The sequence below is a fragment of the Diuraphis noxia genome, unplaced genomic scaffold (genome assembly GCF_037042655.1).
Source record: "Diuraphis noxia isolate RWA-SAM2 unplaced genomic scaffold, SU_Dnox_SAM2 contig0003, whole genome shotgun sequence".
NCBI classification, from domain to species: domain Eukaryota; kingdom Metazoa; phylum Arthropoda; class Insecta; order Hemiptera; family Aphididae; genus Diuraphis; species Diuraphis noxia.
The window spans coordinates 49,001,966-49,029,370 of record NW_028301713.1 but is presented as its reverse complement, the minus strand read 5'-3'; the positions used below and the strand labels follow the sequence as shown (position 1 = coordinate 49,029,370).

General features: G+C 27.6%; 1 protein-coding gene across 2 annotated transcripts in view; it reads right to left on the bottom strand.

Moving 5' to 3' along the window:
- LOC107164231 (limbic system-associated membrane protein-like) overlaps positions 1-27,405 on the bottom strand; it is a 147,634-nt gene that overhangs the window by 24,558 nt on the left and 95,671 nt on the right. For both annotated transcript variants that reach the window (XM_089224219.1, XM_015511974.2), the window contains one exon: positions 12,927-13,129. In XM_089224219.1, coding sequence (XP_089080345.1) covers positions 12,927-13,129 — 203 coding nt within the window. The remainder of the gene's footprint in view (positions 1-12,926; positions 13,130-27,405) is intronic.

Below are 27,405 nucleotides of genomic sequence, written 5' to 3'. Positions count from 1 at the left end.
AGTAGTATTAACAATAATGTTAAATATTTTACACGATTGTAATTATGATTATATAATATTTAAAATATTATAAAATAATTATCTGCAGAATTATATTGACACATTTATTGAATTTAAATATCTTCAGGCTTGGATCCAGAAAACTGGAACAGGGATGGATAATAATCTTTTTTCAGAAAAAATAATATTATAATTCTAAATACAGATATCATTATAGACATGATTTGGTAATGGTATTAAACATTTTATTTATTGCATTAAAATTAATTTATTATTTATTACATAAATGACTACGATTCGATTTTTTTTTTTTTGGGGGGGGGAGGGGGGCTAAGGTGCATTAGGAACATGTGTTAACCGTCAATTAGATTCATAATCATATTATCATAAAAGACTTGGATGTGAAATCCGGGCATTTTTGTTATCTCAAATGTTTATGAAGGGCATAAAAAAACCACATGTAAAATCAATAAATTTCATCGATAATTTCAAAATCTAGAATAAAGTACAATATTTGAATAATCTATCTTAGGCACCTTAAATTTTATCCTAATACAACATAACCTATGAATATAGTATTTATGAAAAATATGAATAATCACGAAAATAATAATTAATAATGAGAGTGTAATATGATTTCTAGATTATTAGTATTTATTCATTGTTTTGTGATTTATGCCGAATTCAAGTTTAAATTTCAATTTCTTGCTAATATATAAGCCTCAAAGATACAATACTTTATTAATATCTTGAGAGTTTTTATTTTAATATAAATTTAACTACGGTTTAAAAAAATATATATATTTAAATAAATGTAAATGTGGTCCAATCCAGACAGGATAAAGTGACCGGGTGTTGGGCACTTGTCTCTCGATTCTGTGTAATATATTATGCTGTATAATTATTATAAATTAGAAAGATTAATAAATAACCGTATTTAAAAAAAAATCTCAGTTAACAGTTTTAAACCACACTTGTGGGGATAATTTATTTAAATGATTTACAGATAATTTACTGATCTGTTTTTGCTATTCGAAAATTATACTGGAAGTATCAAAAATTAATTTATCTAAATAATTAACTATTTATCTATACTCATTATTAAATGACTACAGTTTTGCTGTAATTTTACTCCTTCGAGTGGGTTTCCCGTAACCCATTTGAGTTGATATTCTTGTATCTTTTCCGAATTATTAAAAGCATAATTCTAAAACTTAAACATTCAATGCTTTGTTTAGTTAAAAATTGAAAATTGAAAATTCCTTTTGAAATATTTTCTTAGTATCCAAAAATAAATATTTTGGATGCTCGGGTATTTTAGCACTAAATCATCCTTGTACGTATTTAATACATATGACAATAACTGAATAGATATTTTCTAATTTAAGTTTGAGAACTTTCACTATCCACAATGAATTTGAAGTAGCACATAATTTGATTTGCCACAGTGACTATAATACTTTTAAACTTTTGATTCAGCATACTATAAAGATGTCCAGTATGTCTGGGTTTTTTTTTGGGGGGGGGGAGGGGGGAGAGGGCCAGTATATAGGCCCAGGAGGGGCAAATATTTTCAGTTTTTTTGTCTTTATGAAATTGTGCAGAGTGATACCACGGGCGTTATTTGTACGACAACCCCATGCTTGGTGCTTGGCGCTATAATAGCCGCCGATAGTGAAATTGTTTTTGATTGTAATAAAGTACTCTGAGAACTTAGAAAATTTTTTATTATGTTTTGGAGGAGCGTATAGAGCAGCTATAGTAAAATGGTTACTATTTAATTTTATGTTAATTGCACAAAATTGTATGAATTCATTAGAAAAACTAGGAAGGAGTTGCAAAGAAATGATTGACTTAATAATATATATAGCTACAATTCCGTGCGCCGTGTTGTCAGGATGGTAAGTATGGACTAATTTATAACCAGAAATGAAGATTTTAGTATATTTGGTGAAGTGGGTCTCAGTGATAAGTGCGATATCAATACGTTTATTATTTAAAAGTAATTCTAGTTCGTGAGCATGATTTTTTAACCCATTCGCATTAAATTTCAAGATTAAGAGAGAGCTGTTGGTGACAGAGTTGGAATTTTTATTATGAGAGTTAATCATTTTTTTTTGTCTAGAAGATTGGAAATTACTTTGGTAAGTAATTATAAGAGCGGACTAATGAGAGATTCGAATTTTTTTAAGAAGCTTGACAAGATTTTATTTACATCAGCTTCAGTAGATAGAGGATTTGAGGGGTGCGGATGGGTATTGGATTGGTTTGTTGTAGCATGAGCATAGGTTTTTGGTTGGTCAGAGGATATGTGTATGTTGGAAAAGGTGTCATTTTGTGGGTGGCTGCTTTGTACATTTGAAGACTTATATCTAGTATTATTAGCTATAATATTACTTTTTAAAGTTGGCTTTTTCTGACGTTGTAGATCTCTGTAGATTGAACAGCCTTTGTAATTCGCAAGATGGTTTCCAGAACAGAGTGCACATTTTGGTGGGGGAGTTTCGTGGATTGGGACAGTCCGACGCCTAATGTTCAGCTCCGCAGCGTACGCAGCGAGGATGATAGCCATAATAAGCCCTTGTATGGCCATTGGCCGTATTCTTGGAAATTTAAGCATTGGCTGATTACTTTGGATTTGTAAGGTTCTTCAATTCTTATTTTTGTGTGATGGAGAGTTGATAAGTCAAAGATTTCTTTAGATTTGGGCGTAGGTTTCAAATCAACAAAGAAAAGCGGAAGAGGCTTTTTGGTTACTCTGTGAAGTACATTTGTTACTTGTCTAACTCCAAAGAGTCTGACTTCCAATTCTTCTTTGATAGTTTTAATTGGCGTGGTAAAGTGTAAGTTACGTATAACTATTCTTAAAGGTTTATCCTCTCTGAGTTGATAAGTGTGATATTCCGCTTCTTCGTCTTTAAGAAAGTGAATTAGAGCTCTGTATGATTCCGGGTTTGAAGTTTGTATTTTTATTTTGTTAGTAGACAATTTACAAAAAAAGTTGTCAACACCAATTAATTCGATTAAACTAGCGCACATCTCAGGGAAATCCTCAACATCTTTTACGAAAATTGGAGGAAGTGGTTTGTTTTGGACATTATCATTAGTATCAATGTCAATTTGCTCTGCAAGGAGAGTGGAGGAATTTTCAGCTTGATTTTCGTCTTGAGTGAGAACTTCATAACGGTTTCTCGAAGATAAAATCTTTTTTTTAGTTTTACTTTTTTAAGTAGTTGGTGAGGTTGGAGGTTCAGAAGAAGAAGATGTGGATAAATTTCTTTTATTTGATTTTGTAACAGTCCAACCTGGAACGGATGTGTTGTTATTTTTTCCGAGTTTGATTGGAGTAATCGGAGTGACTTGATTGTTTTTATTATTATTCATTTCGATAACTAGTTAATGAGTTAGCGAGAGTAAGAAGATTTAATTAAAGAAAGAGCGAGAACGAGAACGGGCGATAGCGTGCGCAAGTAATTAGGCTTATCTTGACGAACCGCGGCCGCGGCCGCCAAGATAGGAGCAACGTAGATTACGCCAGATGTGTTTGATGTGTAATAACAATAATTAATGAAAATAGTTTAATTATTAAGCCAAAGAGTTAATTATTCTTACGAATTATTCACTATACTAAAAAGCTTAATTTAAAACTGATTTTGAAACAGTTAACAAACAAATAAAGAAGTGAATATTGATCGTAAACGTACATATCAGTATATCACATAGCTAATGGTGTTATAGGTAAACCAGTTAATTAGCGAGTTAATTAATTAGGAGCGCAAAACGCGTGCGTATCGAACGACTGCTATCGCGAGACTGTATAATATGCTAATAGATTCAAATTGTATGGCATGGTAGAAATTAATATGTTATCTTTTTCTTAGAATACAATTTTATTGAATATTTGATTTATATATTATATTTCATATTTTTGTAATATTATTGAATACAAATATTAATGAAAATCGAATAGTATTTAAATTAGTCATTTATATTGGATGGTTTAAATATATTTATGAAAAAATAAATTATAAGTATACATTAGTTTAAAAGTTGAATTTGTAGAAATAACTCTTTGAATGTTAAACTTACTATCAAAATTGTTATTATATGAATGAAATCTCCTATTTAAAAAATACTAATAACAAAATTTAAACACAAGTTAAAAGATTATTAAAAAAAATATGGATAGTATATTATACGAATTTTGGGTTATTAATTTTTTTAACGATTATTGATATTATAATTTTTTTTTATAATATCACATTTAACAAGGCTTTGTAAACAATATTGTAATAACGGATTAGATAACAAATTATTATTTCATATAATTTATTTTTCATATTAAAATAATAGATTGATAAAATTTTACTTTTAATAAACTATTATCCATAGTTATGGAAGATTGTAACCAATACATTAAAAGTATTGTGAGTGGCCTGATGTGGCGTGGAATTTTTCCAGTCACAAATATGCTCTGAAATCAAGTAGCAGCCAGTGTCATTAGTTCCAGGATGGGTGATCACTAACTATCCACCACCTACGATTTAGTAACCAATCCTTAGTTGTGATCAATCAATTTATACATTGAAAACATGTATATTTTCAAAACTTTTTATAGCTAAAAATACATATTTTATATTTATAACATGCATCAGGAGACTATGATGTAGGTGTACCTATGAGTAATGCATAGGCTACTTTCAGTTTTCGCTACAAAATTTAGATTATTTAGTTGATGAATTCAGAATGTAGGTACTATACCTATTCCTAAAATCAAAATTATGTATCTATAATTTATTTATATAATTTATAAGCCATTTACCTTCCCACTACTCTACTTATTAGTGTGGATTGTTTTTCAAACACTCCGATAACACTTAGTTCATTGACTTTTGGACTACGTAAAATCAATTTTACCCTTTTACACTATATGAAAACGTTGATTAGGTATGTTATTATATAACTACCATTTTTGAAGAATTGTTTGAATATTCTTTATGGTTTTTATCTTTTTCTCATTTTTAAAATATCACATTCCATTCAAGAGCCTCCAGCCTCTAACATAATTTATTTACTCTTTCTCTATATCTGGTTGTTTAATATTTGTACTCATATAGAGTGTAGTTATTTTAATCTATGCTTATTACTTCTCAATTTTTTCTGAGTGTTTTTAACTATACGATAAATGTATGAATAAATAATATTTCTTACTTTGCTGAAATACAATTAATTTTGATACTAACTAATGGATTAAAATTGGATTGTCAAATAGAGATACTAATAGTTAACAGTCAACAGACGTATATAAATTCCTGCACACTACTATACTGAATATTAAAACATTTTTATATTTTTAATTTTTAGTTTAAATTAGTTTTGATTATATTCATAAATTAATGTGTAAATCATATTAATCTAATGATTGATATTAGCTATGTTAAAATAATTAATTAATAAAATAATAAAGAAAATTGTCTTTGAATACAATCAAGTAATATTATTGTATCAGACTTATCAATAACCATATTTTATAATATTATTTTATAAATCGTAAAATTTATAAAATAAAATAGAAGCAATCCCTACTTAGATGATATGTGTTAAATCATTCACTCAGACATGTGTTAGAAAATAGTTTTCACTACGTAAATATTTTAAACATTATCCCTGACTAAAAATCACGAGACGTTTGTTTATTTTTTGATTCAAGAAGAAGAGGAGCAAATCAGAAAATACAACTGCCTTCCTCATCTTTTTATACATCTGTGATCCCTTAATACTATTCTGGCCAAAGTAAGCGAAGCAAAACAAAAGCTCAACACGAAGACACATGGATATTGACGGAGAGCGGATACTCAGCTGTTCGATTTTCATGTGTTCTAGGGGCTATAGTAAGAATGAAATTTATTTTTTTGAAGAATTCATTTAATAAAATATGTTGTCGTATAAAAAATATATACATATATATATATATATGTATTTTTTTATACTGTCTATTATTTTAACTTAAGCAATAAAAAGTGAAATTAATACATCTTATTTTATCCGTTATGAAAATATTAAATCATAAGAATAACATTTTGAGCAGATTTTGAGCTATATGTTATACTTGAATTATTACTATTATTCTATGAGTAACTATAAAATTTATCATCTCACACATGATGGGTAGAGCAAAATATAGTGATGATCATGTATTGTGTGCATAGTTGAATATACATAGTGTAATGCATGTATTACCGTTGTAAAATATTGAAATGTATTTAGTTATAACTGTTGTGATTGTGAATTATATCATTATCGGTACACAAGTGGTATCCAATGTACCCATATTCCATAAGTTGACTATTAATAATATTAAGTAACGTCATACTAAAATAATCTTTAATTAGTCGTTTCACTGGTATCATTGGTGAATTGAATGAATTGGTTGAAACATCTAACAATTCAACAACTATTAAAAGACAAACTTTTACGATTTTATGATGATTATTTTTGAAGACAATCAAATATTCATACTTAAGAAGAGCATATTATTTTATCAATTTTTCTTTTAAATAAACAATTATTACAATAGTTAATTCAATTTAAAATAACTAGGGAACTCTCTTTTGCTTTTTATGATGTTTAGATTGTACTACTCTTTTTATTTTATAACAGTATACCTAGTGGATTATGTTGTTATTTCGTAAATTAATCCGTATAGATACTTGACATTTTCATGAAATATTCAAATTAGCGTTTTCTAAATTAGATATAAAGTTCAAATTATTTTTAATTTTTGAGCTATATATAGACATTTTAAATTTTCAGGACTTAGCTTTCCCATAAAAATTGTAAATTGTATTGGCGAATACCTAACAGTTTTTTTGGTTTTATATTGTTATAATGACAGTAAAATGTGTACGGTTAAGCTCAAAATCTTGATAAATTGTTACTTAAGTTTAGCATATGTATAATGTGTATAGTTACAAATATATTTTAATGATGTTACTACTTATAGAAAGTATCCAATTAAAAACGACTTAATCTTAGTAAATATAAAACAGTATGTAAAATATTAAGCTTATAGGTATATTAGTATGAACGTTGCAATTAAAGTATGTTACATAAATAAATATTAGTTGAGTAAATTATAGGTTATTAATAATTTACGATTTTTATTCTAGCTAATCAAACTAACTAATCTTAAGGTAAGAGTAGTATAATAAATGATAATATGGTATGTATATAAACAACAACACTTAAGAATGTCGTTCAAAATGTAATTTCTAACTAATTTATATTGTTTCATTAATAAATAAATAAATAAAAAACGTTGTTTGAAACTTTGAAACCTCTAACAGCACACATAAATTTAGAATTCTTGTCTGAGAGTCTTGTGTAAAGTTTATAAAGTTGGATGGTGGTATGAATGTCGTACAGAGAAAACCATTGTATTCGATCGAAAAGGTCTGATTGATTACGCGTGCAACGAGTTCTGTCTTAGCAAAGCGTTCTTCTACTATAAATCAGTCGGCGTCGAACCCTAAAGACTCGTAACCGGAGATTACTACTGTCTTCCATACGGGCCAATGAAAATTTATCTTGTCACACGCAAATATATTCACAGCTTGAGTTCTGAACACATAATAATTGCTAGATCGTAATCTTTGCTATATGTCCATAACAATAATATCGATAAGCTATTTAGAATAATTATGAAATTCATTATACCATAATTTGACTCATTTAATTTTTTTTCAATAAAAATTATTTTGGTATTCTCGATCATAATATAATCTTATTATATTTCTCAAATTAAAGTTAGGCTTATTAGGAAATGTGTACCAATTTTATTTATCGCTATTTAAATTATATTCAATATTTTTTCATCCTTTTTTTTATTACGGCTTAAACATGAAGGTCATTAGCTGGATACAAATATAATTTACATTTAAGTTTAATATTGTAATAATATGTACATTTACCTAATAATTATAAATATTATATAAAAATATGTTATTATAAATGATAGAGAATAGAGCAGAGTAACAACAACAACAACAAAAAAAAAAAGGTTAATTAAAATATTATTTGTACATTATATGAAATACTTAAATTCGGTTGTATAGGTTAGTTATTTTAAGAAAATACATCAATAAATTAAAGTTTTTATTTGCTGTAATGTATTTAAGACTTGTTGGAACAGGAAATATTTTTTTCTCTTCAGTTAGGTGAATCTCATTTAAGGATGAGATGTTTTATAGATATTAAAGATGTGTTTCAGAATTCACATAAGGATTTTGGTTCTCTTCTCATCAAATAGACGTGGCTAATGTTGTGTGACCGAACTTTATACGTGACCATATTTTCTGTTCTCGTCTTGTGTAGGAAGGGGGGTACAGGTTTGGAGCTAAAGAAGGCTTGATTTGATTAAGTTTGTTGTTGGATTCCTGGTCCCATAATTGTTGAACTGCTTTTTTGCTCTTTTCAACGGCGCATCTGATTGCGTTTTTAAGGGACAATAATACTATTTATGGGGTATTATTATTATCGATGGATGCTTTCTTAGTTGCTTCATCGGCTTTTTTGTTCCCAGTTATGTTTTTGTGTGCAAGAACTTAAAAGAAGGGATCGAAGGGATAGAGAAGAGGTCCTTTCTTGGATATGGTTTATTATTTCATTAGATGACCCGTAGTTTTTTTTATAGCTAGGATAGAGCTAAGAGAGTCACTAGCAATTAAAAATGACTCTGTGTTTTTCAAATACTGTTAAATTAGTTCAAGTGATATTAGGATAGCGAGGGCTTCAGTGGTGAAAATAGAGTGATATTCAAGGGAGGAAGATTTGAATATTTCTTCATCTGATATAATCACAAAACCTGGTTTCTCGTTAGATTTAGATCCGTTGGTATAAATATCTTTGCGGTTATGAAAGTCATTACGTATAATGTCCGTAAATTTTTGGGAATTTCTGAAGAGTCTGAGTTTTCTACTTATGTATCATTGATATGTTGATGTGAAGTTCCATTTTCCAAGGTGGGTATATGTAGAGTAACGGAGGTAGCAATTTAGGAAGGGGTGTATTTGTATTGTCAATCCACCTTTTTAGTCGTGTGGATATTGGCTGGTTTTTTTGAGACGGTTTGAAGGTGGTAAGTTTATAAATATGTATTATGAGATGGTGTTTTCTTTGTCTACTAGACTTTTAAGTGCGAATTTGTATGTGAGAATATTGCGTCTTATATCAAGTGGAGGTGTATTTGCTTCACATAGGATGCTTGGGATGGGACTAGTTTTAAAGGCACTAATGTTTAGTCAGATGCCTTGGTTGTGGATTGGGTTTAGTGCGTTTAGTATTGAATTTAGGGCTGCTCCGTAGATTATGACTCACACTTTTACATAACTGACATATTATTATATTATGTCTAAATGTCTGCATCAATTTATAAATGCGTGGGTTTTATCAGGAGGGGAAATATTATTCATGACCACGTTTTGTATTTGGATCAATTATGGATTGTATATACTATATTGGTTAGTACTGTTAGTAGTAGATAATTATTATAGACTATGATAAATTATGTAATACATATATAACTATTCAAATGCATTTCTAGCTTAATTTCTAGTTTATTTTATTTTTTTGTTGATGTTCGGAGCCACGAAACTAACATTTTAAGCTACAATTTGTTTTGATACAATCAATAACACATACCTCATACATATATAAACATTAAATATCAAAAAATCTCAAGCATTCGTTTTAAAACCAATTTGTTTTATCTATTTTATTTTTTCTAAATAAGACAAAACAGCTTAAAATGCTTAAATAAGCACCCGTTGAGTTCCAAACAGTTATAAGCAATTGATCTATTTTTCTTAGTAATATTAATAATAATAATAATTTAAAAAAGGCGGGTAAGTCGTGGATGTCGCTTTGCTGTACAGTTAGTAGGTTACAAGTGGGTTATTGTAATGGATGGAATTAAATTTGAATGCTTATAAAAAAAAATCATGACTATGTATTTCTTTTATTTTGCAACTGCTATTGTAAGAATATGTTAGGAGCCTTGTATTAAATTTTCAAATCTTAGAATTAAAAAGAAAAACTTTTATGAATTTTTATCTAAGATAATTTGAACATTGCCGTAATTTTTACGTATTAAGTCAAAATTTGAACCTTAAATTCTTAATAAAAAAAAATCGTGCCTACGAATTTTTAATATTTTTTAACTGATATTATAAAAATATGTCAGGAGTCTTGTATTAAATTTTCAAGCTTTTTTACCGAACAAATAATTTTTTATCGATGTTTATAGAAAAAAAAAAACTAAAAAAGTTGAAAAATTAAAATCTCAGTAAACAGCTCAAAACAATTTTAATATTTTGAAAATTTTATCAAATATAGAAAATGCCTATTTAAACATTCAGTGAAAATTTCAAGTATCTGCAATCATTCGTTTTAGAGTTACACAAAAATAAAGAAATCGCTAAAAGTGAAAATCCAATGTTGTAAAAATTTAAATTTCAAATGCTCATAAAAATTTAATTTGAATTTCCGGAGGACTTTTTATTTGTGATAAAGATTGAAAAACTTTTAAGGAATCTTGTATTAAATTTTCAAATCTTAGATTTAAAAAGAAAATTTTTTATGAATTTCTAGCTTAAAATATTTTGTGAATTTTTGTGATTTTTACGTACTTTGTCAAAATAAAAACTCTGAATGCTTATAAAAAAAAAATTGTGACCATGAATTTCTTTTATTTTTCAACTGCTATTGTAACAATATGTTAAGAGTCTTGTATTAAATTTTCAAGCTTTTCTGCCAAATAAATAAATTTTTATCGTTATTAATTTAAATAAAAACTAATAATGATCGAAAATTTCAAATGCCTATGAACAGTTCAACTAAAGTCAAAATTTTTTGAAAATTGCACGGTGGATAGAATATACTTATATAAACATTCGGTGAAATTTTCATGTATCTATGGTCATTCGTTTTAAAGTTACTTCAAAAACCAAAATCGATTTTGTCGAAAAATGAGTGTGCGTCAAATTTCCCGTTTTTCCCTTAATTTTTAGCTTGTTTTTCTCGATTATTTAGAAAAGTATTAAGAATTTTTCACTTTTGATCCCCCAAAGTACCAACTAGATTCACTTTCTGATCGAACGAGGTACTGAAGTCAAAAATCGAAGCATTTTTACTGCCCCAAAACGTGATGACAGACACAAAAAAAAAAAAAAAAACACACATTATGGTAAAATCAATACATTCATCTCTCCGCTCAGAATCTAAAATAATAATACATAGTTTTTACCTAATTTAAAAATCACGAAAATTCACAAATTATTTTAAGCTAGAAATTCATAAAAAATTTTCTTTTTAAATCTAAGATTTGAAAATTTAATACAAGATTCCTTACAAGTTTGTCAATCTTTATCACAAATAAAAAGTCTACCAGAAATTCAAATTAAATTTGTATGAGTATTTGAAATTTATATTTTTACAACATTGGATTTTCACTGGATTTCGCATTAAGTAATTTTCTTATTTTGGCATAACTCTAAAAGTCTAAAACAAATGACCGCAGATACTTGAAATTTTTACTGAATGTTTATATAGGCATTTTCTATAGTTGATAACATTTTCAAAATATTTAGATTTGTTTTGAGCTGTTTACTGACATTTTAATTTTTCAACTTTTTTAGTTTTTTTTTCTATAAATATCGATAAAAATTTATTTGTTCGGTAGAAAAGCTTTAAAATTGAATACAAGGCTTTTAACACATTTTAACAATAGCAGTTGAAAAATAAAATAAATATATATGCATATTTTTTTTTACAAGGATTCAAAGTTTGAATTTTGACAAACATACGTAAAAATCACGAAAATTCATAAATTATTTTATGCTAGAAATTCATAAAAAAATTTCCTTTTATATCTAAGATTTGAAAATTTTTCATAATCTATAATATATCCTAGACCGATAAACCGTCTTCGCTTACTTTTGATCCCCCAAAGTACCAACTAGATTCACTTTCTGATCGAACGAGGTACTGAAGTAAAAAATCCAAGCATTTCTACTGCCCTATAACGTGATGACAGACACACACAAAAAAAACACACACATCATGGTAAAATCAATACATTCATCGCTCCGCTCAGAATCTAAAATAAAACATTTAGAAGTAAAATATTTATTGGAGGAAATGTTAGTTGTGTACGCGATATCTGATAAATAATCAAAATAATGTTTTAATTAACTATTATTATAATTATTTTTATTTTTTTTTATGGGAAAGTGAATCTAGTTCGTGTTATAAGGAGGTAAAAATTTCAAATTTCCCGTAGTTTTCTGCAAAAGTATCGGTATATGTTTACACAAAACCAGTTTTCGATAAAATTGATTTAGTTTTTTTTAAATGTAACTTATAAACTAATAACCATACAGAATTTACATTTTCACAATTGTTCATTAGACAATTTTCCTTACACAAAACAATTTTCAAAATATTTTGACTGTTTTTGAGTTATTTATAGATATTTTAAATATCGCTTTTATTAGTTTTAACACTTTTTCTAGAATAACGAATTTAACCTATTCTATAGAAATGCCTAATAGTAAAATACATTAATTTAATAGCAGTATTGTATATATGTAATATAATATATATATAATCATTGTGTAAACATAAATTGTAAAATTGATATAAATAGAAATTTTTAAGTTTCTAAAGTTCCTGTATTGTATAATTTTCCAATTAATGTAATGTTTGTTTGTACTTTACTACATTACGAGTATAGCTGATAATTATGATTAAAATAGATAAATGTGTATTGGAAAAACTATTGCAATGTGCAAACTCAATGTCAGTTTTATACAAACATCTTACACAATTAAATCAAAAATATTTGATATTTTAGTTCACATAATATTTACCGTTTTGTCGTTTAAACGGTTCACTTTGCAATGGAGGTCTACATTCGCTCCAATTTGGACTGTGACGTTGTTATGAGTAGATGTTTCATCAAAATATGGAGCAACTTTATCTTCTTCTGTTGTCGGTGAATTGCTCGTAGTAGGTTCCCATAAAACGTGATTGAGTAATGCTTCAAGATTTCCATCATTTTCAAATGTTGCTTCTAAAACATAATAAATTCAAGCATTTTAATTTACTTGGAAACAATTGATATATTTAGTTAGGTATAACTAAGTTATAAAGAGTTATTAAATATATATTTTTTATTAATAATCAGGTGAAAAATAATAAGATAATAACAAGTATATACAACAAATGATAATTATAAATAATCATATTTCAAAAGTATTATGCGCTTAGTAAGTTAACATTTACTTTGTACAAAAAGATAAACAATTTTTAGCTACAAATAGTAATACTATATGAATATATTTTTTGACTGGTTTAATTAACTGCTTTATTATTATTTGTTTTGTCATACTGTACTATCTACCTAAAGTATAATCAAGGGCATATAACTTTTTTGGAATCTTTGAATTAAACTTGTTTAATAAACTACGGAGAACAAAATTATCTACCAACAAACATAATAACTATTAGGATTTCTACCAAAAAGTCTCCATATTGGGTTAAAATTAATAAAAAAACAATAAAATAGTTTGTACGGTACAAGGATAGTATATACTTGGAGAATACTTATGCGATTGATAAAAGTTTTGCTCTAATATACTACAATCATTTCTGCAAACAAATATTCGTATGTTCCTAAAATATAACTATAATAATTTTAAACGTTATATTATATAGTTGAATTTGAATTTAATTTTAATCGTATAAGTATTTATTAACTGCGCAGTTTTTAGGTAGATTTATCCATGAATAGGTGACAAATTAATGATTGACGTTTTAAAAGAAAGTTGATAAGATATAAATCATATAGTGACAAAAATACTAACTATTTTAGTCAGTAATCTGAAGTGTCCTTAAGTAATTGAGTAATTGCAATTTATAATTTCAAATATTTTATTTTAAATTATTTTAAATATAATATACCTATTATCTGATCTGAAGTTCGTGTTTGCCACTCGACGATAAGCACGGAACGATAATATCTTTAACACTGTCTCAGTATATTATTATATTTTATACATACGACATTTTTAGATGAAATTTTATTGGAAAATATGAATTTAACTTACTCATTTCTATTGTACTGATGTCTTATAGTTAAATAAGTTACTTTAATCACAATAATATCCTCAAGTATATGATATATATAATAATATTATAAGCTTACAGTCTTAGCTAATAATTGTTTTTCGTATACAATGATTTTATATATTTGAATTCAAATTTAACACATCCATTATGGTGAAAAACTAGACACTTATGTATGAAACAATACCCGATCAAATTGATCTTAAAACAATGTTTTTCGATTTTTTTGGAAGAGGAGTGATGCACTAAGCAGGAAATTAATAATATCCCATCGAAGTGATTTATAATAGTAAAAAAATCTAGTATAGTATCTTTCCATGGGAAGATCAACACAACACAATATTATATACATAATATTAATAATAAAACATAATATAAATTTATTAGGAGTATTCATAAATTGGTGATACTGTTATAAACACGTTGTTATATTCACATTGCCGGCCGTCCGCCCACAGTCGACAAGTCTGACAATTTTTTTAATGCGTCCCTGTGTGATAAGATCGTAGTCTTATGTCGACGGAAAAAAATTGAACTGAAATATCATTCCCAGCTCATTCCCAACCAAGTATTTTTGAGTATCGGTTCGACATGTTTAGCGTTTCATAGGCTTATCAAATATTTCCCACGATTTAAAATCGTAGCTGATTGGCAAATCGTAGAACTCACTTCGTGACTAGTCACCAAACCCGCAATTTGTTATGTTACGGCCAGAAATAAAAACCAGACCATGAATTAAATGACTTTGGACGCATCTACTAGGGAAGACCTAAGCCTATCCTTAAAATATCTAGAGATTCCTTGATGATTCATTCACTGTTATGATATTCTTTTGTTTATTTAATACTTTTAAAATCGGTCAAAATTGTTCAATCAAGTAAATATATTTGAATTAGTCATACAAAATTGCTTTTTTTTAAATAGTTTGAATGATGATTTGTTAAAAACGAATCTCCTAATTTGTCACGTCTATTGGCGCACCTTTAAGTACCTATATAGAAGCAATATGTATTGAAACTGCAGTGTACAAGATAAGTAAATTTTTTTGTATACGATTATGTAGATTTAACCAGGAAAGTATAAAAAGTTAAAACGTACATGGGGTTAAAATTTTCCTCCTAATTTAACGACATTGCCTACACGTATCAGTATAATATTATAAATAGGTACGTGCATTGTCGACAGAATATCTACATAGATTTTATCGTTAAATCAATTCTTTTCCGCCTCGGCTGAGTTGCTCATTGATAGGTATAGGTACAAGATAATATATTAACATACATAACAATACTTTTTGGATATTGATTTTCAGTTTAGCTGAAAGTGGTATGATACAATATTATATTATTATGCTACCTTCTGTATAGCTATAGACTTTTGTTACATAATTAGGTTATATAAGGTTATATAATAAATCTTCTTTTTTTTTTTAATAAAAAATAAAAAATAAAAATATTTTGTAGAAAGATTTATTTCTAATATTTATAAATCTTAACTAAGCGTAAAATTAGATCCTAAAAAACAACTACTGCAGTTAGTTATAAATTTATAATTAAAAAATTTGATTAATTTATTCACATCATGATGATAATATTTATACATATAATATGCAGTATTGACTATACTTATGAGACACAGAATTTGTTTTACTTAAAATAAACAATTTAATTTATCTTAGTTTTTAACGTTTCTAAAAATAAGCTATTCGTGACTTACTCTACAGGCAATTGTGTTAAAATATAAATTTAACAACGTGGTTGTGTTAAGTATTTTCAAAAGAAAAAATAACGGCTGATAAAATATTTTACTATGTGGCAGATAAACTATACAAATAGTTTTTGAAACTTACACTAGTCTACTTGTCACGAGTGACAATTCAATTTGTTCAGCTATTTCTTGACTTTAGCATGTACGCGTTCAACATGTTTCATCATTGTAGTTGTTCCATTCTCAACTTTTTGGTATATTATTTTGAATATATTCAAATAAAATGTCTTGTATCTTGAAAATGTCAAACTTCGTTAACAAGCGTACAAAATTTGAACGTATAGCTTAAAATCAATGAAATTATAACATAGGAATGTTTATATGTGTGGCTTAACGCAGTGGCATAAAAACTGGGTGAGCAAACGTCACGGAATTAAACTGACGAGGGCCTAGCCTAATTAAAATACCGGTTTTTTTTTATGTTAGATTACAGGTTTAACAAAAAAATAATAAATATGGAAATTATATTATTTTGGTATTTGAAATAAATTTCAAATAGTGAAAAGTTATAATTTGTTTGTTTTTAACAATTTAAAGGGCCTCAGAAAATCTTATGCCACTGGCCTTAAATGCCTATAGTTACACCACTGCTTACATGAGATACATTTTACATAAGGAAGACTCCATTGATATATAATTCAAACTTAATTAACAGAACCTAATTTGTGATTATTTCGATGACATTAGTTTTACCTAGTCAAATACTCAAATACACGTTGTATTAAAGGATATAGTTTTTTTTTGCCTGCAGGTGATCTTCATCATTAAATTTCCAAATTTAAGACTACAATAACTAAACCAAATCTATTCTTTTCAAAATTGTCCAGAACTAGAGATTATACTAAAGTTTCAATATTATATTTATTGATTTTTATTATAAGTGAACAGGACAGATTATATTTAATATAGTATCAAAGAGATTACTGTGTGATGTTATTTAAGTATATACATTTATCATTCATATAGTTTTTATTCATCGATAAATTTCGATAAAAACAAATAATAAATAATTTACATAGTATCAGAATTCATAGATTTTGATATTTGTTTTAAATTTTTCAATATATGTTTGAAAAACATAATATTAACTGATCAAACAAGTTTAAAAAAAACTGTAAATGTGTGCAGTGATTGTATTTAAATAATAAGTATCAGCATGCATGTATGGATTATACATTTAGTTGTATTTGATATAATGGTTTATGATTATATATTTAAATTTTAAACACTTGTTAAATAGACTGTTATGAATTTGTTTATGTAATCAATCGTTATTGTATGAAAATATTCAGTTCATTAAGCTGATGGGATGTTTATAAAATCTAAATATATGTATAAAAATAATCTTGTAGTAAACATTTAAATGAGTTTGATACATGCTTTTTTTAATAATACGGTATTGTGTATGCATAATGATTATATTGCATGGTAATATTATTCACATTTATTAGTGTTTCGTCAAGGTAAATGTTTATTCTAGAACTAAATATATTTTATGAAAACTATACCATTTTGTAATTACAATTTTCTAACTGCATAATAAACGAGTAAAATAAATTAGTTTATAGTTTATAAAAATAGTTTATTCTGGTTTTAATATGTGAAATTTGTTAAACAGTACCATAGGTATTGATTAAAATGAAAAACGTTTATACTGATTAAATGTGAATCAAGGTTTTTTTTGTTGTTTTTAGACTGTGTTTGAGAATCCTCCTGGTTGCCTCAAAAGAAAACGATACCTGCAGTGACTGATTTCAGTAGCTCATCACAGGTGAATATGTCACTGATGAGTTACTCATTTCTAAGCCATACGTCAAAATTAACAACAAACACAAAATTATTGATCGCATATTACAATTAAAGCAAAAATGGGAGTAAACCTATACTAGACGATAATCATATAATTAATTTCTTGAAGTAAAGTATATATTCTTTTTGATTTTCACTAATAAGTTTAACATAATTCTTTGTAATCTAACCTAGAAAAACAAATTTTTCAATCTAATTTTTTAAAATTAACATTGTAAGGACAAGAAGAATGTGAAGTTATATATACAGCGTGATTCATCAAGAATGCTCACCCTTTTTTTTCTTTAATAATGAAGTTATTCAAAATCTGATTTTTTGAATCTTTTAATATATTCAAAGATCAAAGATTATATTTTCAAATTCTTGAGATTTTTTTAAGGAGTGGGTGATACAAACTTTTATTTTTTAAATGAGAACCCATTCTCCTTTTTACTATAAATTGTTTGACAGATAATTTTTTTTGAGAATTTTGATGTATTAAAATCAAAATTCTAATGATTGTAGTTTTTGAGTTATTTAACTTTGTTTTTTTTAAGAACAGAAGGTTCATGGTTGAGGTTTACCAAATATATGGGCCAATGGTGTATTTGAAAATATAATTAATTTATTTTTATCTATTAACATAAGTAATTTGTAAAAGTGACCTAAGGATTATAAATACTATAGTTTCAATAGCATGTATATTTTATACTTTTGTAAAACAATTTTTAAGGACTATTTTTCTTAATACAACAATTTCAATAACTAGGAAATTATTCATTTGAATTTTGATTTCGATACATCAAAATTATCCGCTAAACAATTTATAGTAAAGGGGGAGGGGGGTTCTCATTTGAAAAAGTTCGTATTGCCACAGGACACTTCTTAATAAGTGGTACAAAGAATCTCAGGAATTTGAAAATATGGTCTTTTGAATAATTTCATTATTAAAGAACAAAACAGGTAAGCATGCTTGGTGAATCTCTCCGTATATTAAATGTTTAAGTTTAAAATTATATTTAAAATAGGGGTTAACATTTGAAAAAAATAAGTTGTGTTATATGCATGCTCAATATATATGAGTTAAAAAAAATTTAATTCATAGGAATTTATGATGAATTAGTCTAGTTTTATGTCCCGTCAACAGAATCGAAAGATATTTATAGGGTAATGAGTGATAAAATGTACTTTGTTTCTTGGGACACATGGTAGGTATATGTATATCCTTTTTTATGTAAAAAAAAGCTATTAAATATAAAAATTTATAGATATAACATATTATTATTATATGATGTTCTATACTTTAAGGTTGTATTTATTTTTAAAATTTACATCAGGTGATGTTAGAATATTATATTATATAATATTTTTTTAAAGTGAATTATTTTATTTCACTTGTTTATTATAAAATAAATTCAGTATTCTTGAGGAGTTTTGACTTATGTACATAAATATGAACTATTACTATGTGTTTTCTGTTTATAAGACAATATTTAATATTATGGATATTTTAAATAAAAATATTTATTATATTTATTTATATCCTTGGCTGGCTTTGTGTAAAGTCAATTTCGGTACATTCGCGTGTATTGTGGTTCCTGCTAGCAAATGTTGGAAAAAGTGATTTTTAGTTTTTGGGAAGGCTAGGGAATGCGGAATTTCAGAAACACGATTTTTGGTGGGAAGGGATTTCGCAAAAATTTCGTAAGTAACCGTAGAAACTATTTTACAGCACCCCCACACTATCTTGGTTATTTCTTTGAAAATCAAGCCGTACAAATTCTGATTTTCATCGTACAAATTCATAAAAACTCCATACTAAATATTTGTAAAAAAAAATGTATGGTGTGTTGGGGTTGGAGAAACGTACGTCATAAAAAAGTAAGAAGAAGTAGATATCACAAGGTCTCAGATTGAATATTCCCATTTAACTCATGCGCCTTATAACTAAAGAAAGCTGCCTGACCTATAAACTCTGTGACAAAAAACAGACGGATCAAACACATCACACTAGAATGCTACAAGTTCAACAGCTCCAGAAAAATTATCGAAAACCCATCAACGATGCAACAAGCGTTTGATGATGAGAACTTTAAAAATTTGTAAAATTTTTTCACAAACATAGACTTAGCAAAATTAATGTAAAAAACAAATATTCTTGTACATAACATATTTCAAATACTCTCTATAAGGTTAAACATAATATTCCCCCATAATTTTAAGATAAATACTTTTTAATAATTATTACAGGCTAATGATCTTAGAAGTTAAAGCCTTATTATTATTTATTATAATCAACGCCAGACGGCTTTTACAAAATAACAGACAGGAAGTACATAGATAACAGTATACAAAACATATACAATATATGTAAGATGCGTAACTTATACTAACTTAATAAAAGAGAGAAGAAAAAGAATTAGTAAGTAAGTAAAACAAAAAAACAACGTGGTGTAAGTTATGTGAAAAAAAAATGTGAGCCTTCGTACTACATATGGCTTAATAGTCTATATAATTATTTGCATTATGCATCATCCTTATAAGTGGGGCATTCCTGGAGAAGTTTGATTTATTGGTGGGTATATAAAAATTACATTGAAGCCTAGTGTTACTAGGAATACGAAAGCTAAGTTCTCCAAGTAGTCTTGGAGCATCAACTTGACCTTCGATCAGACGCTGAATAAAAGTGATATCAAAATTATCACGCCTTACAGAAAGGGGAACTAGTCTCAGAACTTGACTTAATGGCCCATAATCATGTGGTAGATGAGGAATGTTGAGGCAATAACCGGCGAAACGCTTAAAACTGTTTTGTACACGATCAATCCGACAAATGTCAACTGTGGTATATGGTGACCAAATAATAGACCCATATTCAATGACCGAACGGACTAAAGCATTATAGAGAGCTAGAAGGCAATTGGCAGAACTAAAATTGGTTGAGTGACGCATTATGAATCCCAAAGCACGAAACGCTTTGCTGGTCATATAATCAATACGAGGGCTAACATTAAGAGAAGGTACAAATAAAATGCCTAAATCATGGACCTGGCTAACACGTTGAATAGATATACTATCAAGTCTATAGTCAAAATATATCACTGCCTTAGAGCGATAGAAAGTCATAACTTTACATTTAGAGATGTTGAGAGATAAATTAAACGTACTACACCAATTGGTGAATTTATCAAGGGTGCATTGAAGAGTGAGGCAATCATTATTTGAGGTAATCGTGTGAAAAATTTTAGAATCATCAGCAAAAAGTAGGAAACGACAAGGGGAAACAACTGAGCACATAGTATTAATGAAAATATTAAATAATAAGGGACCTAAATGGCTACCTTGTGGAACACCGGACGATGCACGGAAGAGATCAGATGACTTCCCGAAGAGGTTGATAAATTGTCGACGGTCAGTGGTCACTAAGGTAAGAACTAAACCATGATAAAAGTGGCTCACCAACACCAAGTCTGTCGAGGATATAAAGAAGTGCATTGTGGTCTATGGAGTCGAACGCTTTAGAAAAGTCCGTGTATATCACATCAACTTGACTACCTAATTCAAACGCCACGTGAAGGTAAGAAGCAAAAACTACATGACTAGTCGCATTCGAGCGACCTGGAAAGAACCCATGTTGGTCAATTGATAAGGTGGTTAAGAAAGAACGTTCGATTCGTTTCAGTACTATAGACTCGAACAGTTTACCCAGGAGAGGAAGGCCGGAGATGGGTCTATATTTAGCGACATCAGCCGGATTCCCAGATTTGTAAATTGGCGTAACACGACTTATTTTCCACGCAGAGGGGAAAACACCTTCAGTAAGTGATTTATTAAAAATTAAAGTGACCGGTAAACTGAGAGAGGCACGGCAGTGATACAATAAGTTAGCAGAAATGCCATCCGGGTCAGAACTATGAACATTTGAAAGAAAGTTAAGCGCTGTATTAACTTCATCAATCGATATAGATAATTTAGAAGGAAGGTGTGAAAATTGGTTGTTTGTAAACTCATCGGATAAATCATTGCAGGTAAATCGTGAGTCACCATAAACAGATGAGAAATGAGAAGCAAACAAAGAAGCAACTTGGTCACTGGAGGCCTTAGACTCCCCAAGATGAACCTCATCTGGTATTGTAGAGACACCACGTTTACTACGAACAAATTTCCAAAATGATTTAGGATCAACACATAGACGATTCTGTAAGTTACGCAAATAGTGACTATAGAGACACTTCGATTCAAATTTACATTGGGCGCGTAGTTGAGAGAAGATCAAATAACGATTAAGACCACCCAACATTTTATATTGTTTATGCGATTGTTTTTTCATAGCGAGAAGTTTCTTAAGTTTACTTGAGACCCATATAGGAAAAGTAGAGATTCGAAAGTTTCGTAATGGAACACATTCACGAATACAAACAAGCAGTGATTTCTGTAAAAAATCAGCAGAAAGGTCAGCGGATCTTGAATCTAAGGCGTTGTACCAATCAATGCTCTCAAGTCTATGAATAATCCTCTCGTAGTTAGCATTTTTAAAATCATAATATGTGTGTTGAGCATCAAGCATTGGAAGGACTGAAGGAAAGGGACAGGTATTAGACAGTTCTGGGTGGTGAATGTCACATGGAACTAATAAATCTGTAGCCTGCTGGACTAAGGTGGATTCATTACTAGAGAAAATTAGGTCAAGAAGAGATCCAGAGTTATTGAGAATTTGGTTCTTCTGGACGAAGTGAAGGAAACTAAACTGATCACCAACAAGACGGACCTTATCAGTTATATTACCTGTATAGACAAGACCCGAACCACAGACGGACCACTCGACATTGGGCATATTTAAGTCACCACATACTAAACCAAGATCAAAATTATAAGATCTCCATACCCGGTCTAAGGCCTCAACATGACTCTCATACACAGACAAATTTATACCAGGAGGTAAATATACTCCAACTAAAATTACAGAGAGACCACTGGTTAGAGTGAGGTGAACAAAAACTTGCTCACAAGTGTCAAATGAAGTCGTAATTAAGGTTGGTCTTAGCTCTTTTTTGACAGCAATTAATGAACCTCCTCCTCGACGACAGTTACTTGTACGTACATTTCTGTCACACCTAAAGATTAAATACCCATCAAAACATAATTCGGAACTAGAGATGTCATCAGAAAGCCAAGTCTCAGTAAGAATATAAGCATCATAAGATAATAAAATAAAATAAGTTCGGAGATTAAACAATTTACTACGAAGGCCACGTACATTTTGGTAGTAAATTTTAAAACAATGATCAATATTAGGCATAATATTAAAACAATTAAACTTAGGGTAGGGTATAGAAGAAAAGTTAGTTTTAATATTATTGAATTTAGATGAAAATGAGTTAAAGGTAGAATGAGAAAAACGGCAAAAGGTACAAAAAATATTATTTTTACAATAAACATGCAAACCAGAGTTGAAATCAGGAACTAATGCAAATGCTCATGAACCTAATAATAATAAAAAAGCTGCACCACGGTTCAAATTTTCATTGTCCATTTTGCCGAACGTAATGACGTAGATGTATGTTATATTATTCCAGCATTCGGTATGGGCATTTAATGAATTATCTCGTATTATTAGCTTAATTAATTTTGTTAATGTTTTCATTTCAATGAACCACGAATGTAGAGATTTTTTAAAAGTGAATGATAATAGTCACGTCCCAAATCATAACTAATAAATTCATATGATTGGTTTTCGAATCATATATCAATATCAAGAGGATATTTCTTAATATACTAAATATCAATTATATAAATTAAAATACTTGATACATACGTATATACGCCACAGAAACTTATAGATATCTCGAACACAACCTCGTATCCGTAAATACAACTACGTACTCAGATGAGTAAGTCACATAAATTAATATAAATTAGCTGTAAAACACATAAAGTTGTAGAATAACTAAGCATATACACTTTAGACTAAAGAAGTACAATCGTTAATCAATATTAAATTACAGAAAAACTCGTAAACACTTATGTACATAGTTTATTACATATTTTATTACATATTCAAATACTAATTTATTGTACCCTTTAAAACGTGTACAATAGTTGCAGGGGTCATGATGGCGTTAACTGTTAGTTGAATGGATCATCAACGTCCCCGTGCAAGCAATATTTTTACATATCATTTTAACATACCTCCCATAATACGATTTAACCCTTATCTCAGCACCGAGCTTCCTTATAATTTCATATTTTTATTCCACAACAGGAATAATAATGATAGGAACGATAAAGTGCTGGGAACGCAATAATTTAAAAGGTTTTATACATTATTTATATATTTATTGAGTTTTCAATGAACATAAAATATAAATACATATTGTATTTCGTTAGCTAAACAAAAAGAAAAACAACATGCCTTTTAGAACTATTACATAGAATTCTGATCAGTAGCTCATGTGCTTTGAAATTGTCGTATGTTTCATGATTACTTAATGTGTGAAAAATTATACATTATTTTACCCATTATTTATATTATTTTTTTTTCAAACTATAGTGGGCAAAATTTTTTTTGTATTATAGATTAACTGATCCTAAAAGGTGTTTTCTGTGAATTTATCCATTCTTAAACTATGTGAAATGTAAACTGCAAAGATTTTAACACAGTTTCAGGTTATTTTGACAAAATATAAAAACTATGTTTAAAATATTGTTTAATTATTGTGATAATTTTTTTACTGTAATCGACAACGCCAATAATATGTGTACAAAACAATGATAGTCTTTTGTGAGTCAACTTAATTCAAAATTAATGTTAAAAAAGTAAACCGTAAGTACAGTATACAAATTAGCCAATGAAACTTTAAAGATCTTGAAATCTATTGATGAAGATTAAAATCATTCTTAAACTATGAATTTTGATAAAGGGTTTAGGCCATTGGTTTTATTGATTACTATATAGATATATTTTTAGATCTGTATTACCCGAATTTACCCAAATTAAAACGAATTTATTCTATGTTTTTTGTTTTGTTCTAGTTGAAATATAGGTGTAATACAAAAGTATTTGCAATTACTAATTTTTTGATTTTCCAATTATTCTGAATTTTGGACAAATTATTAATGTTAACACAAATCACTGGAGACAAATGCTGAAGACCTGAAATAAATAAAATTCAGTATCGTTAAAATTGGTAGGTATCCATCTTTATGTTTTAATACAAAAAATATTTGTTTAGTTAAGAGAATAAATCATAAAATAGATCATTGGAATAAACTGTATACATATTTAAGTATTTAAAAAAAATATATTTTTGTACACATTCATATTGTAATGCTATTCATCTACTAATTTTAACAATAATATCATGATCTGTATTCTGCAATACCTATAATATAGCAACTGTTCAAATGAACAAAAATGTATTTAAATTTTATGAGCCAAACTTAAATATTTTTATACAAACCATACATCCATTCAAACATGCAGGCATATATTTGATTACATTTAAAAATTATATTATGAAAAGTAATAGCTATTATTAGGTTCATCAAAAGTTTGAATTCACAGAAAATCAAAACAAATAAGAAATAATGTAGTTGTAATAATATTTATACAATTTATTTAATCTTACAAAAATGTTGACATCATGCTGAGTGGCCAACAGTACACTCTAAGACAGTTTTATGAATTAGATTAAAAATATATTTTTTTTAACTTTTTTAATTTTTTTATCCAAATATTATAGTCAAAAATAATAATTATTCACTCATTTAAGATTTAAGTTTACCTAATGCATTATTATAATAATATTAAAAATAAGAATTTTGTTCAGTTTGAAATAGGAAACTAAAAGCAAAGATTATCATTAAAAAATATTTAAGGTTTAAAAAATTATTTAGCACAAAGTAAACTTAAATAGACTAGGAATTGATTTTTTTATAAATAAATTATACATATTAATTAAAAATAAAGTATATCAAAATTAGAAAATCTAAAAAAAGCTATTTTTTTAATTATATAATTGGACTAACAGCGATAACATAGCCAGATAAATGGTTCACATCCCAATGTTTTTAATTAATAACACTGTTTAGTATAACTGTATTACCTATAACTTGGTGTAAAAAATTATTTCATTTATATTATATTCTGTAATAATTTAAGTCATTTGTTTTAAACTATGTTTTTTCATTAAAAATTTATCTTAATTTTCTTAAGGTTGTGTGTATAATGTGTATATATAAACAGTAACGCAATTACAGTTTGGATCTCTGGGGATGGCGCCTCAACATTTTAATCTTTTTTTTTACCCAACTATGCTTAGTTATTATAGTAGCTGTTGTTGTTATGGTAAAAAAAATATGTATTTATTTTAGCTGGATATGAATCATTAATAAAATAAAATTTCTACCACTATGTGACTCCTTCAAAATTATATTATCAGGTCATATTTATTGTAAGGTTATTACTTCTTCATGTAAAATAAATCCATTATATTAAAAACATTTATTATGTACTCTTAAAATGTACATACATAAAACATATTACAAAATAATTTGTAAGTGATATTTTTCAAAAATCCTTTTCTTCGTTACAGTTAAAAAATTTAAGTGGCTTAACAAACATATTATGTTAAGACGATGTTTTTTTAAGTTATTATTTTTTGGGTAGGTAACTAGAATATTAATGTCATGTTATTATTCCTTTATTGTTATAGCTTTTGTTTATCAAATATATTAATATCACATACTACCTACAACACATGTCTTACCAATACATAATAAATTAACTGGTAATTATAATTTATTTATTTTTTATATAAAGTAGGTTATGTTAGACCAGTAAAAAGACTTGACAGACAATTTGTTATAATTACTACATTTTGTTATAATAGTTTAATATGTAAAATAAAGAGACTAAAATAAACTAAAAACATAATATATAATAAGTTTATCATATTTTATAATGTTATCATCATACTACCAAAGTACCGACTACCATAAATTACTATTTTTGGAAATGAAAAGGAACAAAACATTAATATTATATTTTTATTCATTTTATATCATAACTTACAACCTTTTGTATAATTTTTATACATATGTACAATACTATATTATATTTGATTTTAGTGTATACCTACTTCTGATAAGAAATATTTCAACATTAATTATTTTGTTATTTGTATTATAAAATAAACCTAAGTTATAAAACGATAGGGATTACATTACAAGGCCAAATACGTAATACTCGTAATAACTCGTATAACTCATAACAGTTCACTAGTTTTAAACCATGTAAGTACATGTTTTGATGTAGAATAGGATAATATTCTGTTATACATTTTTGATTTTAAAAAAGCGGGTAAGTGGGTACTCTGCTGTACATTAGGGAGTGTGGTGGACCTCTGACTAAGGTAGGTTAAATTTGAATGCAATGATAGGTATCATTGTATACGAAAAACAATTCTGAATGGAGACGGTTTATCTGTCTAGGATATATTATAGATAATTAGAAATTTTCAAATCTTAGATTTAAAAAGAAAATTTTTTATGAATTTCTAGCTTAAAATAATTTGCGAATTTTCGTGATTTTTACGTATGTTGTAAAAATTTAAATTTAAATGCTTGTAAAAAAAATTGTGGCTGTATATTTCTTTTATTTTTCAA